This window comes from Littorina saxatilis, linkage group LG17 (genome assembly GCF_037325665.1).
Source record: "Littorina saxatilis isolate snail1 linkage group LG17, US_GU_Lsax_2.0, whole genome shotgun sequence".
Taxonomy (NCBI): Eukaryota; Metazoa; Mollusca; class Gastropoda; order Littorinimorpha; family Littorinidae; genus Littorina; species Littorina saxatilis.
In genome coordinates this window covers 66,844,576-66,861,180 of record NC_090261.1, presented here as the reverse complement: position 1 = coordinate 66,861,180, position 16,605 = coordinate 66,844,576, and the positions used below count along the sequence as shown (strand labels likewise).

Sequence of the window (16,605 nt, the reverse complement as noted above, 5' to 3'; positions counted from 1 at the left end):
TTAGCCGCAGAATTTTGGGTACAGTATCGGGAGAAGTGAAAACAGGTTAGCAAAATGTATTGTTCTGCACGTAGGCAGCCCTTATTAGTATAGCAAAAATCGGTCGAGGAGATCAGGCCCAGACATCCAAATGCAGTGCTACACAAATTTGTACAGTAAGTACCAGACAATTACAATTAAATTGAACCCGGTCGGGTGCTTACATGGTTTACGCCACCGGTTGTTATTGGGTTTGTTAAGTTAAGTTATGCCGATTAGTTTACACCTCCGTAGTTAATGTATATCGTGTGAATACTGTTGCGGATTGGGGTACACCTCTACAAATAGGGGCATGCTTCTGTATTATATTTCAGATCGATTGCTGCATTTTGTTTGCCAAAGGCAGGATATTCTGTTCGGAGCAAAGCATTTATTTATGTCGTGTAAATAGTGTTGCGGATTGGTTTACACCTCCGTGGATTATTTATGTCGTGAAAATAGTGTTGCGGATTGGTTTACACCTCCGTGGATTATTTATGTCGTGAAAATAGTGTTGCGGATTGGTTTACACCTCCGTGGATTATTTATGTCGTGAAAATAGTGTTGCGGATTGGTTTACACCTCTGCAAATAGGGGTATGTTTCTGTAACCGGTGGTTATTGTAGTTATTAAATTTAGTTAGGCGGATTGGTTTACACCTCAAGTCGTGTAAATAGTGTTGCGGATAAATAACATTTGTTATGAAGAGTCATCAGCTGAACACTCCATGCGCTATGGAAATAACTTCGCAAATCACGTTTTATGGATGGTACTTGATAAAAGACATACATACTTGGAGCTTAAAAGTGAAACAAATATCAATAAAAGTCTGCTAAACCCAAACAGTTGTGAGTTTTTACAACAAGCTTCACCCAAAAAAAGTACAGCACTTTCACAGGTATCTGAAATTCCGAAGTTCACACAAGAATAAGCCATGTTGTTTTAAACTATTGCTGAAAAAAAGCAAAAGGGCACAGCACTTTCATAGGTATCTGAACACACAATAAGCTGTGTAGTTTTAAACTGCTGCTGAAAAAAGCGAGTAACACTTTGCGTATGTATGTTAAATTCAAAAGTCCAGCTAAGAAGCCTTGAAGCTTTAAAAGTACATGTACTGATGTCAGCAGGCGACGTCTCAGTATTCAAAGTTCAGTTTCCTGGGCGTCATGAACCGTTTGACGGTGGCGTCGTCGACCTTGGCTCGTCTCTGCTGGTGTTCAGCGACCAGCTTCTGCAGCACGGTGACCAGCTCCTGCTTCAGGTCAGCGGTCAGCATCTTGCCGCTGCTGAAGTCCTGTTACACGACCAACAGGATAAGGATAAGATTCATATAGTCCTGTGAGGTTACCCTCATGGAAATTCGGGCTGCTTTCTCCCTGGGGAAAGCAAGCTGCCATACAGTATACAGCGCTACCCTTTTTTTCTTTTTCTTTTTCCCCTGCATGCATGTATTCAGGTTTCCAAGCCCTGAGAATTTTGCTGTGAACTTGGGTTCTTTATCGTGCGCATGCATGCACACGGGGGTGTTCGGACACTGAGGAGAGTCTGTACAAAAATTGACTCTGGGAAATAAATCCCTCGCCGAACGTGGGGATCGAACCGACGCCGATAGCTACAACTGGTATTGAAGCCAGCGACGCTACCGACTGAGCTATTTCCCCGCCAGAAAAACTGTGGTGTAAGTGTGTAGCATTGAATGACGGGAAGAGCAATGTTTGGACGAAGACTGTCAATTGCACAAATAATCTTACCTACTGCTGAGGAGAAAATATAAATCACAACATTTTTAAAAACAGGAATCAACAAACAAAAGATGTTAGATTATGGGATTTTTAATCAAATACAATGCCTACTATTTCTCATTATTAATATTACTTATTACTTTCAATTGATAAAACAATTAAAAAATCTTGCAAGTTTTGTATTCCATACTATTCAAAATTGCAGTGATAAACCTTTCTTGGTTTTTAATGCTTGATTTTGTAGTATTAGCAGTCTGTCTTCTTTGTTTTTTTCAGGAAAATTTGAATGCAAGTTTAAAACAGAACAGCAACTACTGAACGAACTTACCTGGCGGATTTGTTCCAGTCTCGCATCATCCTCCATGAAAAAACGGAGAAACTGGAAAGACACGTCAATATCACAGTCGCCTCCCTTCTCCCTGTGCTCCTTCTCAGTGGCCTGACCCCCGGAGTACGCATATCTTAGCACCTGTCACAACACAAACATGTCCATATTCACTGAATGTTATTGACATATAAGTCATCTGTAACAGGGTGATGCAGTAATTCCCCTTTCACAAGGCCAAACAGTTCTGCTCCATTGTGGGGATTTTTCTCATTTCAAGTTAAAAGTGGGGGATGCGCCGTTTACAACGAAGCGCCTTATAGTCCCGAACGTACGGTATTTGTGTTTGCACTGAGTGGGGGTTGATCCTCAACAGCCATTGTGAGAGGCAACCATTCTGACCACTATACCACTCTGCCTCTCTTTTCCACAATGTTCTCTAAATTGCTGCATTCTACATTCATAAAAAATCATTACAAATATTTTCCTATTGGTTTAGGGATGTTTTTATTGTTGTAGTGGCGGTGGTGGTGGTTGGTTTTTATGTATTTGTTAGTTAGTTGTTTTGGTTGTTATGTATTTGCTAGCTTGTTGTTGGTTTTTTAATGTAGATCACTAGTTATAACTCACAAGTACATCTCATTAACACTTGTTATCATTGTTCCTTTATCAGTCCAACAGTTTGGAATATGATCCACAAGCACTTCAAGTTCATGCCATCTTTCTGAGAAACAGCAGACAATTAACTACCAACCAACCTTCTTCCTGATCACTTCAGCAGAGTCGGTGAGGAAGATGGAGGACTCGTTGATACTGGAGCTCATCTTTCCCTTTGGGCCCAGCAGCGACGGTAAGAACTTGGAGTGGATCAGAGCCGGCTTCAGCAGACCCATCCTCGGAGCCGCGTCACGTGTCATTCTGAAGAAAGGATCCTGAGGAAGAGGAGAAAACACTTTCAGTTCAATAATGCAACACAAACTTGTAACAAAAGTGTACAGTGGAACCCCCCTTTTAAGACTTCCAGAAATGTAAGAAAATGAGGTCTTAAAATGGGGGGTATTAAAATGGGGGGGTCTTAAAATGGGGGGTCTTAAAGCCAACAGGTGGTTTTTTTACCAATGAGATGACTAATGCACTATCACTTTTATCTTCACCAGCCAGAAGAATGCATGGCAGATTATGCATACATTCCAAACATTACAAAAAATTTCAACACTTTCCCCTGTGTTATACCTGCTTCGTGAGGTTAATAGAATGTGTCGTCTAGTTCAAAGTTCTGTTCCGTTGAATTAATTAAATTATTCCACTTCACTTTGAACAAGGAATTAAAAGCAAATGGACAACAACAAAATATGCTCCCGGAGTAAAACAATGAAGTTCTTGCACCAGAGCACAGTGTGACAGGGAGACTACTGTCGCCCTTCACAGCAGGCTCTGCAGAGTTGTTGGCCTTTGAGTGCGAGCTATTTATAGCTTGCCTGCTAGACACCTGTGGATTGTAGAGTTCTGTTTGTGATGGGGTCCGGCGGCTGCTGTCTCCCTGTATGTTCTTGGTTTCCTTTGCGTAACCAGAACAGTTTTTATAGGGCTAAGAAATTAGCCCTAACATTCTCAATCCTGTTTGATTGGACTTTGCCACCAAAGAGGTGATTGTTGTGTTTCGGCACTTGGTTACAACTGGGAAACATAATTTAAAGTACCTGGTCAATGGCACATGGAATGAGGCAAGGAATCTTTTCCTTGCCGTTGAAGATCTGCGGGAACACGCCACTGAAGCTGGGAGCTGCCTGGATTGCTGGGAAGGCCACATGACCAATGTTTGAGGAACCGTCAAAGCCAAAGATGGCCTTAGCCTGGTTGAAGGTCACCAGTTTCTGAATGCGGCACACCATCTTGTAGAAAGCTCCGCTGTTAATAAAAACATCATCTGGTTAGTGTGTGAAAAATGAATTTAAAAAAAAAGCATTTTTCTGTTGTTATCCCCATGACAAAAATCTTAAAAACAAGTGCTAAAAATACAAATTTACAACATCACACAACAACAATGTCGACTCTTTTCAAGGAATTCTTAAACCAATGAAGTATCAACAAAATCTGAAAGAAAATGTAAACAGAACATATTAATAAATCTTCTTTTAACATTGATTTTGTTAGTGTTTTTGTTTCTTCTACATACACAATTCTAAACATAATCAGAAGGATCATCTGACAAAATCTGGTCCTGCAAAGAGCTTACTTCACATAGTCAAAGTCACTGAAGATGAAGGTCTTGTTTTCCTCAAATCCACAGGCGATGATGTCCTTGGCGTTCTCGTAGGCCAGCCTGTGCGTCTCCTCGGGGTCCTTCAGGTTGTCCTTCCACAGGAACTTCTCGTCGTCGGTCATCTGGATCACCAGGGGAACGTCAAACACTTTCTGCAGCCACCTGCACATGGAGCGAAAGATCAGTCAGCTCGACAAATTGAAACAATCATTGTAAAATGCCCAGAAAATGGACATCTTGTTATTGTCCTTTGACTACTTAATTTCAACACTCTATAAACTTCCTTTCTTCAGAAAACATCCATGAAAGGACAGCAATCATAAAAGAAAATCTTCAGCAAAATCCTGCATTGCACATCCTGGACCTTTTCATTCAAATCTTAATTTGTACTTAACGTAAGATGGAGTTTATAAGCAGGTGGTTAGCCACTTACCACACTGTATATAAGAGCAAACTGCAGTCTCATCAAGAGTGAGGTTGTGCTAAACCTATTAATAATCTACAAAATACTGACTTTGCCTTCTGCACAAATAGCTCAAGCCAGACAGGAAAACACAGCAATCACACCCTTTCATCAACAGCTTCCCAAAATATTCTGGTGTTAAAAGTCTTGTCGGCAGGAACAAGGGAGACAACAACAACCAAGCAGTCCTCAAGGCTATCACAACTGTGAATTTCACGTTGAAATAACATCATTCTAGTAAAATACCAAGAGGAATATAAATAAATCACCATACAACGGTGGTGGGGGGGGGGGACAAATAAAGAGTTATGTAAATGACCTTGACACTCACCGTGTCATGATGAAGGGCAACAGATGACCCAGGTGCATGGCTTCAGAGGAGGGACCGAGACCAGTGTACAGGTAGAAGGGTATCCTCATCTCATACAGGTCCAGCACCGGGCCCATGTCTCTGTACAACAGTATTGGTGGGAATATCAGACACTGCATTGAACTGTAAGCTTGTGAACTTTGTTGAAAGTACAGTAAATCAAGGTACAGTTGACCGCCCCCCCCCCCCCCCCCAAAAAAAAAAAAAAACCCACCCAGATTTAAGACTTCTTTTTAAGACTTTTTTTTAAAAGATTTTCTGTAACATCTCCCTCCTTGTTAAGACCTGATTTTCTTAGATTTGTGAAGGTCTTAAAAGGAGGGTTCCACTGTGTTCAATGTCAGTGATTATACCAAACATCTCCAATTACAATTTCCCTACGAGTGGTGCAGTTACACTTTTGCATGTTCAAAGACAGATATTCACATTGGCAGATAATACCCAAAAAATAGAACACCCTCTTAACAAAAACTTATCTTCAGCTTGAAACTTTTTTTACCCTTATCCAGGGACTGTAAGACCGAGCCCCTGCATTCAGTAATGAATGCATCCCTGCCCTGTGTATGTATCTTAACGACCAAAAGTACTGCCATGTGTATGTATCTTAACGACCAAAAGTACTGACCTGTGTATGTATCTTAACGACCAAAAGTACTGCCATGTGTATGTATCTTAACGACCAAAAGTACTGACCTGTGTATGTATCTTAACGACCAAAAGTACTGACCTGTGTGTGTATCTTAACGACCAAATGTACTGACCTGTGTATGTATCTTAACGACCAAAAGTACTGCCATGTGTATGTATCTTAACGACCAAAAGTACTGCCATGTGTATGTATCTTAACGACCAAAAGTACTGACCTGTGTATGTATCTTAACGACCAAAAGTACTGCCATGTGTATGTATCTTAACGACCAAAAGTACTGCCATGTGTATGTATCTTAACGACCAAAAGTACTGCCATGTGTATGTATCTTAACGACCAAAAGTACTGACCTGTGTATGTATCTTAACGACCAAAAGTACTGACCTGTGTATGTATCTTAACGACCAAAAGTACTGACCTGTGTATGTATCTTAACGACCAAAAGTACTGACCTGTGTATGTATCTTAACGACCAAAAGTACTGCCATGTGTATGTATCTTAACGACCAAAAGTACTGACTTGTGTATGTAACTTAACGACCAAAAGTACTGACCTGTGTATGTATCTTAACGACCAAAAGTACTGACCTGTGTATGTATCTTAACGACCAAAAGTACTGACCTATGTATGTATCTTAACGACCAAAAGTACTGACCTGTGTATGTATCTTAACGACCAAATGTACTGACCTGTGGGAGAAGAAGATGTCTCGCCGGAGGAAGTGATGAATGGGATTCTGTTCACCAATCAATTTCTGCACCCTTTCTTTCAGTGCATCATCAATTCTGGTGCTCCCAAACTTTGCTAAAAGGAAACAAGTCGCGTAAGGCGAAATTACAACATTTAGTTAAGCTGTCGAACTAACAGAATGAAACTGAACTCACTACATTTTTACAGCAAGAGCGTACACTCGTAGCATCGTCAGTCCACCGCTCGATGCACAGGCAGTGAAATTGACAAGAAGAGCGGGGTAGTAGTTGCGCTGAGAAGGATAGCACGCTTTTCTTTATCTCTATTCTTTTTAACTTTCTGAGCGTGTTTTTAATTCAAACATATCACATCTATATGTTTTTGGAATCAGAAACGCACAAGGAATAAGATGAAATTGTTTTTAAATCGATTTCGGAAATTTTATTTTAATAATAATTTTTATATTTTTAATTTTCAGAGCTTGTTTTTAATCCGAATATAACATATTTATATAATTTTGGAATCAGAAAATGATGAAGAATAAGATAAACGTAAATTTGGATCTTTTAAAAAAAAATTTTTTTTTTACAATTTTCAGATTTTGAATGACCAAAGTCATTGATTAATTTTTAAGCCACCAAGCTGAAATGCAATACCGAAGTCCGGCCTTCGTCGAAGATTGCTTGGCCAAAATTTCAATCAATTTGATTGAAAAATGAGGGTGTGACAGTGCCGCCTCAACTTTTACAAAAAGCCGGATATGACGTCATCAAAGGTATTTATCGAAAAAAAGAAAAAAACGTCCGGGGATATCATTCCCAGGAACTCTCATGTCAAATTTCATAAAGATCGGTCCAGTAGTTTGGTCTGAATCGCTCTACACACACACAGACAGACAGACAGATAGACACACATACACACACACACACACACACACACACACACACACACACATACACCACAACCCTCGTCTCGATTCCCCCCTCTACGTTAAAACATTTAGTCAAAACTTGACTGAATGTAAAAAGGAAAACACTTGAGCCAGTTGAAAAAATGAAACACACAAACAAGATAAATGCTCGGGATGTGAACTGGGACAAAACTCATTACCCGAAAAGTAAAACAAGTCGCGAAAGGCGAAAATACAACATTTAGTCAAGTAGCTGTCGAACTCACAGAATGAAACTGAACGCAATGCAACGCAGCAAGACCGTATACTCGTAGCATCGTCAGTCCACCGCTCATGGCAAAGGCAGTGAAATTGACAAGAAGAACGGGGTAGTAGTTGCGCTGAGAAGGATAGCACGCTTTTCTGTACCTCTCTTCGTTTTAACTTTCTGAGCGTGTTTTCAATCCAAACATATCATATCTATATGTTTTTGGAATCAGGAACCGACAAGGAATAAGATGAAAGTGTTTTTAAATTGATTTCGAAAATTTAATTTTGATCATAATTTTTATATTTTTAATTTTCAGAGCTTGTTTTTAATCCAAATATAACATATTTATATGTTTTTGGAATCAAAAAATGATGGAGAATAAGATGAACGTAAATTTGGATCGTTTTATAAAAAAAATATTTTTTACAATTTTCAGATTTTTAATGACCAAAGTCATTAATTAATTTTTAAGCCACCAAGCTGAAATGCAATACCGAAGTCCGGGCTTCGTCGGACATTATTTGACCAAAATTTCAACCAATTTGGTTGAAAAATGAGAGCGTGACAGTGCCGCCTCAACTTTCACGAAAAGCCGGATATGACGTCATCAAAGACATTTATCAAAAAAATGAAAAAAACCGTCTGAGGATATCATACCCAGGAACTCTCATGTCAAATTTCATAAAGATCGGTCCAGTAGTTTAGTCTGAATCGCTCTACACACACACACAGACACACACACATACACCACACCCTCGTCTCGATTCCCCTCTCTACGTTAAAACATTTAGTCAAAACTTGACTAAATGTAAAAACAAAAATTCAATTCAGAAAAAGAGATTGAAATATTTGAGTCTGAACCTATACAAACTGTGACATAACTTTCAACCCATTGCTAAAGTGGAACCCCTCTTAAGGAACATCCCCCCCCCCCCCCCCCCCCCCAAAAAAAAAAAAAAAACCCTTTTCCTGTTTCAAGCTTCGAACACTTCTGTTAAGAACTTGCTTTCACAGATTTTCTGCTGTACATTTACCCCTGTTTAATACTCTCCCTTGTTATTCTTGATTCCTTTGATTTTGTGTGGTCTTAAAAGGAGGAGGTGGAGGGGGCTATCATGGTACCACAGTATTCAATAGGCCTATGTTTCAACTAATATAGCAACAAGGAGGGGACATTGGCACAAGATGGTTTGTTTTTAGTAAGGCCCCACAAAATTAAGGTAGGTAGGTAGGTGGATCTTTTTTTGTCTTTTTTTATGGATTGAAGTTTTTCTTTTCTTCACCTCGTTCATTGGCTGAAACTAGTGCAAGTATTGTCCCCTAGATGTTGGAGCAAGAGTAGCTTCCCTTCTGTAGTCTGTACATCAAAGGTTGTGGTCACCCCCCCCCCCCCCCCCCCTGAATAAAATAGGGTTGTTTGGAAAACCGAAAAATATTCTTTTTTTTTTTTTTGCTCACGTAAGTGTAGCCTATGCGATGCTAACTTTTGTCTGTCTGTGCGTGCGTGCGTGCGTGCGTGCGTGCGTATGTATGTATGTATGTATGTCTGTGATAGAAACTTTAACATTTGACTGAACACCGAAATACTAATTTTACCTGGTTATTATCCAAGCAACAGCTACAAAGTATTGAAGCAATGATCAACATTTCGTCGGCACGTATGTAGTTAAAGTGTGTATCCAAAGAAAACTGGTGGTGGTTTTTTTTTTTGGGGGGGGGGGGGGTAAACACAGGTGACTGGTTTGTGTCGTGTGTGGTATGTAGACCAGGTCAGAGGTCAAGGTTGTGTCAGATCGCGTGAAGGATTGTGGTATAGATACAGTCATCACCGAGCTGCAGTTCGCCGATTCGGAGAAGACGATTTCACATTGTTCGGTTTCGTAGCTCCAGAAAAATAGATACAGAAGATACCAAAGGATATTTCCTACAGGTTAATCTGCACAGCGTGTTTCCAGTGTCTGCGCAGTGTCGATCTGGCAGTCGTGTCCCCGTAAGTAGGCTACAGACAGACAGATCTAGATCTAGTGTCTCGCACTCTTGCACCGTGTCACCTATTCTTACTGTGTGTGTGTATATATGTGACGGAGTGATCGAGTTTGTGTTACTGTTTGTCGATTTCTTATGTGAGCCTTGAAGGCTTCGCCTCTTGTCTTTTGTTGTTGTTATGTCTTTAAAACTTGTATATGTTGCTCTATGTCAGAACTAAGTGGATGCATGATTACAAAATGACACTTTCTGTCTTTCTTTCTTTCTTTATTTGGTGTTTAACGTCGTTTTCAACCACGAAGGTTATATCGCGACGGGGAAAGGGGGGAGAGGGGATAGAGCCACTTGTCAATTGTTTCTTGTTCACAAAAGCACTAATCAAAAAATTGCTCCAGGGGCTTGCAACGTAGTACAATATATTACCTTACTGGGAGAATGCAAGTTTCCAGTACAAAGGACTTAACATTTCTTACATACTGCTTGACTAAAATCTTTACAAACATTGACTATATTCTATACAAGAAACACTTAACAAGGGTAAAAGGAGAAACAGAATCCGTTAGTCGCCTCTTACGACATGCTGGGGAGCATCGGGTAAACTCTTCCCCCTAACCCGCGGGAGGAGACACTTTCTGTGTAGATTAATCATCTTTATGACTAGATTATCCAGCAAGCACCAGGGCCCTTGCTGCCTATTCAAACTGTCTTGAGTTTCACCTCAGTTCTTACCTGAAAACCAATCTTAGGCTTGCTGATTTTTAAAAGTTTTTTGTTCTATTGAATGGGACAATCCTTCCTGCGAAAACAGCTCTGTTTACTATCTCAGATTGACGGGTGCAGTGGCCTAGTGGATAAGACATCGGCCTCCTAATCAGAAGGTCGTGAGTTCAAATCCTGGCTGCGACCGCCTGGTGGGTTAAGGGTGGAGATTTTTCCGATCTCCCAGGTCAACTAATGTGCAGACCTGCTAGTGCCTTATTCCCCTTCGTGTGTACACGCAAGCACAAGACCAAGTGTGCACGAAAAAGATCCTGTAATCCATGTCAGAGTTCAGTGGGTTATAGAAACACAAAAATACCCAGCATGCTTCCCCCGAAAGCGGCGTATGCTACCTAAATAGCGGGGTTAAACCGGTCATACAAGCTGTGGGAGTTTCAACCCATGACAAAACAAACAAACTATCTTAGATCTGCCCAGACTTTACATGGGATAAGACCATTCCTCCTCTTGGACACATACCTTCTTCTTCTTCATCGTTCCACAATGTTCTGGTTACGTGTGAGCTCGTTTGCCCATTTGGGTTCCCCACACACTATACTCTCAGAGCATAGTCAGCTCACTCCGCTTTCGTTGAGTGGGCATGCTGGGTATTTTCGTGTTTCCATAACCCACCGAACTCCGACATGGATTACAGGATCTTTTCGGTGAGCACTTGGTCTTGTGCTTGCGTGTACACACGAAGGGGGTTAAGTCACTTGCAATCTGCACATAAGTTGACCTGGGAGATCGGAAAAATCTCCACTCTTAACCCACCAGGCGGCAGCGACCGGGATTCGAACTCACGACCTCCCGATTAGGAGGCCGACGTCTTACCACCACGCCACTGCGCCCGTCTGAACACATTCCAAAAATCAGCACCGGGGGGGGGGGGGGGGGGGGGGGGGGGGGGGGGGGGGGGCGGTACCTCAGTTGGTAGAGCACTTGACTTGTGATCGGAAGGTCGCAGGTTCGAATTCGGGCCGGGACGGACACGGGTCAACTTTATGTGCAGACCCAGAGACGGAAGCCATGTCCCACCCTCGTGTCATCACAATGGCACGTAAAAGATCTTGGTCATTCTGCCATAAGTGTAGGTGGCTGAATACACCTAAACACGCAGACACCTGGGTAGTGCGACTCCGTTGCTGCTAGCTTTCCACTGGGAGGAAGCGACCCGAATTTCCCAGGGATGGGACAATAAAGTAATGAAAATGAAAATGAAAACAAAAAAAGAAATCACAACTGCTACTTGTGCAGAGTTGGATCTTGCATGTGTTATTTTTGTTAAAAGCCATTATAAAGAAGGACTGTGCCTTGGAAGGCCAACATCTGCTGATATGCCGGGTCCACAGATGTATAGCTGTTCTAGTCATGTCTGCACTACAAATGTATATCAAGTGTCACTGACAGTGCCGAGTGTAGCTCTGTGGCCTTCCACTGTTGCAAGCCTTCATGCCCTGGGCACCAAATATGTGTTCTGAGATCTCCTCTTTAGGGCAAGGGGTAGTTGTACAAAAGCGACCATATGTTTGCTTGAACCATTACCCTCGTAAATAACGAATTATCCCCGAGTACGCTAGTACAAGGGTCCAGCAGACTTTAATTGTCTGTGTGTGTGTGTGTGTGTGTGTGTGTCTCGACTTAACAGCTTATTGCTGGGAAACTACTGGGCGCAGTTCGTTCAAAAGTTGATACACTAACTTGATAATAGGTCCGATTGATCGTATTAAAACTTCATAATGTTACCTGGGACCTAAATGCGAAATAAACCACAAAAAACCGACTTGGCGGCGGGGGGAATTCGCGGAGCCACAGCCAGCCAGGCAGTCTCATAGAACAGCCGAACGCGTCACACATTGACGAGAAATATAGCGTCATAAAAAGATTACGTCACGGTCAAAAGTCTTTGACGTCTTTTTCTCTCGCGCGGTGTGTGTGTGTTCACATGTGTTAGTGTTACTGTGTGTGTGTGTGTGTGTGTGTGTGTGTGTGCGCGTGCATGAGTGTACTCGTGTGTGTGTGTGTGTGTGTGTGTGTGTGTGTGTGTGTGTGTAAGAGAGAGAGATAGAGAGGAAGAGAGTGAGGGAGACAGAGAGAGTGTGTGTGTGTGTGTGTGTGTGAATGTGTGTGTGTGCATTTTCACTGTGATCAAATTACAAATAAAAGAGAGAGGCCAGTCACCACGCACATCCTCGGCTCGCATGCAATGTATTTATATAGCAAAGGGAATGCCTGTAATTCACACAGATCAATCACTTGGTCTTAAACGTGCACAAGACAAAAACTTTCATACTGGGGGAGCGAGCCAGTCTGAAGAGTACTCGGGTCCAGCGCGAGCGTTTTTTATCTTCTCTCTCTCTCTCTCTCTCTCTCTCTCTCTCTCTCTCTCTCTCTTTCTCTTTTCCGATTTTTTTCTCTTTTCTTTATTGTGGTCTTTCTAACTTTTTCCGCATTTTTCTTTTATTCTTTTTATTGCATTTAGCATTTTTTTAATTTTGTGTTTTTATTTCTTTCCATTTGTATGCCTCTTTAGTGAATATTACATGTCAAGTACTTGTTCAAGGACAGGTTGTTAGACAAGGCAATCTGCTTAAAACCTTTATCCTTGTAAAATAAAGTTTGTTCGTTTTCTCTTTCTCTCTCTCTCTCTGTGAGAGTCAAAGGTAAAATAAACTTGAAATAAAAGGACCATAATGCTATTATCCTTCTGTAATAAATTTGTTTAGTTTGAGTTCGAGTTTGAGCTCTCTCTCTCTCTCTCTCTCTCTCTCTCTCTCTCTCTCTCTCTCTCTCTCTCTCTCTCTCTCTCTCTCTCAGTCTCAGTCTCAGTCAAAGGTAAAATAAACTTACTGATCAGTTTGTCATAGTCGACGCCCTTCTCTGACGTGCTTTCAACGGTCCAGGGGTCAACGACATCCTCCTCCTGACCATCGCCCATCGGTTCTCCGCCCAACACGGCGGCCTTGTCCTTCAGCTCGCCAAACAACTCGGTCAGCCGGGTCATCCCACCCGCTGCCGACTGCATCTGCATTCTGACATCTTTGATTTGCCGGTTGATGTCGAAGATCAGCGCTGGTTGATCCATTTTGAAGAAAATGTGGGGTTTTGAGTAGTCGCGAGGGTTTTGTCTTCACAAGGAGGGGAGGTTAAGTTTTACAGCTGATAAGATCGCGCTGCAATTTTCCTTCTTTTTGTTCTTCTTTCAACGCCCGAGATATTCTGCACAATTTATGTGTCTAGCACAGTGGTTTGTTTTAATGCTTGCACTTCTTGCAGAAAGTGTACTCCCTGCTTGATAGATCCCTATTCCAAATCTCACTTGAAACTTACTATTCAGTCAAAAAGAAATATTCGTTTTGTTTTCAAGTGACTGAAGTGTCAACTGAGGAATTTTCATGCAGCAGTTTCTCGCTCCCTTCATAACACGACTTCAGCTTGAAGTTTACCTCAGACAGCAAAAACTCAAGCCTTGCAGAAAGACGCTTTAAGTCCCCAATGACAACCCCCAGCGACTGCCAACTTGCTGACTGGGCAGTGGCGGCACATAAACACCAAATACGTGATACTTAGTTCAGCCTATTCATAAAGACAAAAGTTTCTGACGCAATGCGATGAAAAAACAACCGATGTGTAGATCACAGGCTGATTTACGGAAAACTAGCAAACGTGTAAGTTCCGCCTGCCAAGGGTTTCGCGGTCCGAGTCTAGCGAACTCCTGACTATACTGTTCAAAAAAAGAAACGCATAGTTGCTACTTGCCAAATTTGTTTTATTTTTCGAAAAAATTAACAGAAAATCCAATATTTAGATTATTTGTTTGAAATTTGGTATGGACACAGTTGAATGCACACACAGTTCATTTGCATCTTCAAATCAATCAGTCAATCAATACGATTGGGTGCCGAGGCTGTCAAGTCAGTAGGGGGTGTGACTGCCTTGAGCAGCATCAACTGCCCGGCACCTTCTGGGCATGGACTGGATCAGATGCCGGATATCTTGCTGTGGGATGGTGTCCCACTCCTCCTGAAGTGCCTGCAATAGATCGCGGTGATTTGCCGGCGCTTCTTCTCGCCTGCGCACACGTCTGTCCAATTCATCCCAGAGGTGTTCTATCGGGTTCATGTCTGGCGACATGGATGGCCAGGGAAGCACCTGGACATGGTGGTCGGTGAGGAACTGGGTGGCGAGTCGTGCTGTGTGCGGGCGAGCGTTGTCCTGCTGGAATATGGCATCCTGGTCAGCCAGAAGAGGAAGGGCGTGTGGGCGCAGAATTTCCTCCACGTATCGCTGGGCAGTTATGCGCCCTTGGACGTGCACCAGGGTGCTCCTTCCAGCGGTATTGATCGCCCCCCACACCATGACGCCTCCACCACCATGAACGGGTGCCTCATCCACACAGTTGGGCGCGTAACGTTCGTTTACTCTCCGGTAGACCCTCCTCCGACCATCATGTCGCTGGAGCAGGAAGTAGGACTTGTCGCTGTACCACACGTGACTCCAGTGATTCCAGACGGTCCAGCGAAGGTGCTGGTTGCCCCACTGCACTCGGTTCTGGCGATGGCGGCGGGTGAGGACAGCTCCTCTGTGAGGTCTGCGAGCTCTCAAACCAGCTTCATGCAGGCGGTTCCGCACGGTCTGGTCCGATAATCGGTGTGGCCCGGGGAGAGCCTGGACAGAAGATGAGGCCGACAGGAAACGATTCCGGAGGTGGCGGAGCCGTATGAAGCGGTCGTGAGCAGCAGTTGTCGCCCTTGGTCTTCCCGCTCGTGGCAAGTCAGCAACGGAGCCAGTGGCTTGAAACCTGACCCACAGTCTACTGATGGTGCTCTGGGACACGTGGAAGTGCCTGGCGATTGCACTTTGACTTTGGCCTGCTTGTAAACGACCCAATGCAATTTGGCGGTCTTCTCTGCTCAATCGGGCCATCTTTCGTCGCTGAATTGTCGTCTGATTTCTTTGTGGCGAACAATCCGCTTTTATGGGTTTTGGAAGACATGGTGAGAGCTCAATATTCCCCGAGTTTCACGAGATTACACTGAAGCATGACGAGTGGTCATGCCAAATGAGCAATTTTGACATTGTAGCCACTGATAACGCATGCGTCACGTGCAGAGCTCACTTGTGGCAATGGACGAAAGGTCGACGACCAGATAAACATTTTCTGCAGTTTGGTGGATATCCTTGTAGCCATATAACTAAATTAACCAAATATTACAAGCTATGCGTTTCTTTTTTTGAACAGTATAGATTGTTGTAGGCAGGTTTCACAATCTTCAATCACAGATTTCCTTTTTTTTCAACAAAATCAATCTTGACAGAGACCTTTAAAATAGTGTTTTTATTAAAGCCTTACATCCTCCTGGATGGAATCAAGACAAAAACTTGTATGCAGACGCATTCTTGTCGACATAATGTGATATCTTGTTACAGTACTCTATCAAACAAAGGGATAGACTTAAACAGAATTGGATAACCATTTATTCAAAGAATATTGTCCAGAGGCTTTAATAAATTAAGCAATAACAATGCAAGCAAAATATCATTTCCGAGCTCAGTGAAAAAAGCAGCAAATAAGGACTAATTGTGGGAATTTCGTTCTTCTGAACTGCTACAGTATTTCGCTGTGATGCACGTCATGAGCATACCTTCAAAAAGTAACAATGTTAATTGCACTCCATTTCTCTTTTGTTTTTTAAAGTAGAATCATTGACCAATAAAAAAAAATACGATCTTGGAAAAAAAGTTGAATATTCTTAGAAATAAATACCTGAAAATGTAACCCTACCCTCTAAATGGTGACATCATGACAGCGAACAAAATACCGAACAAGTCATGTGAAGCGATAATAAAACATTAAGTTGGTTTGAAACTAAAAGATCAACATTGGAATCAAGGACGAGTCATTTAAACAATGCTAGTGAGATTTGGCTAGCCGAAACCAGAAGACCGAGACGGGTTGCCTCCGCGATGCATATGAACAAAAAAGGCGATTTTTCTCATTTGAGCAGACTTTCACACTAAGCATGTCCATATCTGTTTATACATTGGGATCCAGGAAATCCAAAGGATACAATACAATAACTTTTGAATCTGTAATCAAAAGTGTTATTATTATTTGCAATTTTTAGAATGTTATGTAACAAAATTTAATACAATACAATTCTGAACTTTAATAACTT

At 42.1% G+C, this 16,605-nt stretch overlaps 1 protein-coding gene across 1 annotated transcript; it reads right to left on the bottom strand.

The window, feature by feature from the left end:
- Positions 1 to 715: 715 nt before the first annotated feature.
- Positions 716 to 13,951, bottom strand: LOC138952234 (tryptophan--tRNA ligase, cytoplasmic-like). Its single transcript, XM_070323850.1, has 8 exons — positions 13,277 to 13,951; positions 6,521 to 6,635; positions 5,143 to 5,262; positions 4,322 to 4,510; positions 3,786 to 3,993; positions 2,844 to 3,017; positions 2,089 to 2,229; positions 716 to 1,312 (listed from the first exon to the last, which is right to left on the bottom strand). The coding sequence occupies exons 1-8, from the start codon at positions 13,509 to 13,511 to the stop codon at positions 1,154 to 1,156; spliced, it is 1,341 nt and encodes a 446-aa protein (XP_070179951.1). The 5' UTR covers positions 13,512 to 13,951; the 3' UTR covers positions 716 to 1,153.
- Positions 13,952 to 16,605: the final 2,654 nt, after the last annotated feature.

Bases quoted from the DNA above. Each gene is read 5' to 3' on its own strand.
- LOC138952234 (XM_070323850.1), bottom strand. From the start codon at position 13,511: ATGGATCAACCAGCGCTGATCTTCGACATCAACCGGCAAATCAAAGAT. The intron at 4,511-5,142 runs GTGAGTGTCAAG...CTCCATGTGCAG, and splicing joins TTGCCCTTCATCATGACACG to GTGGCTGCAGAAAGTGTTTG. The intron at 1,313-2,088 runs GTAAGTTCGTTC...GTCGTGTAACAG, and splicing joins GACTGGAACAAATCCGCCAG to GACTTCAGCAGCGGCAAGAT.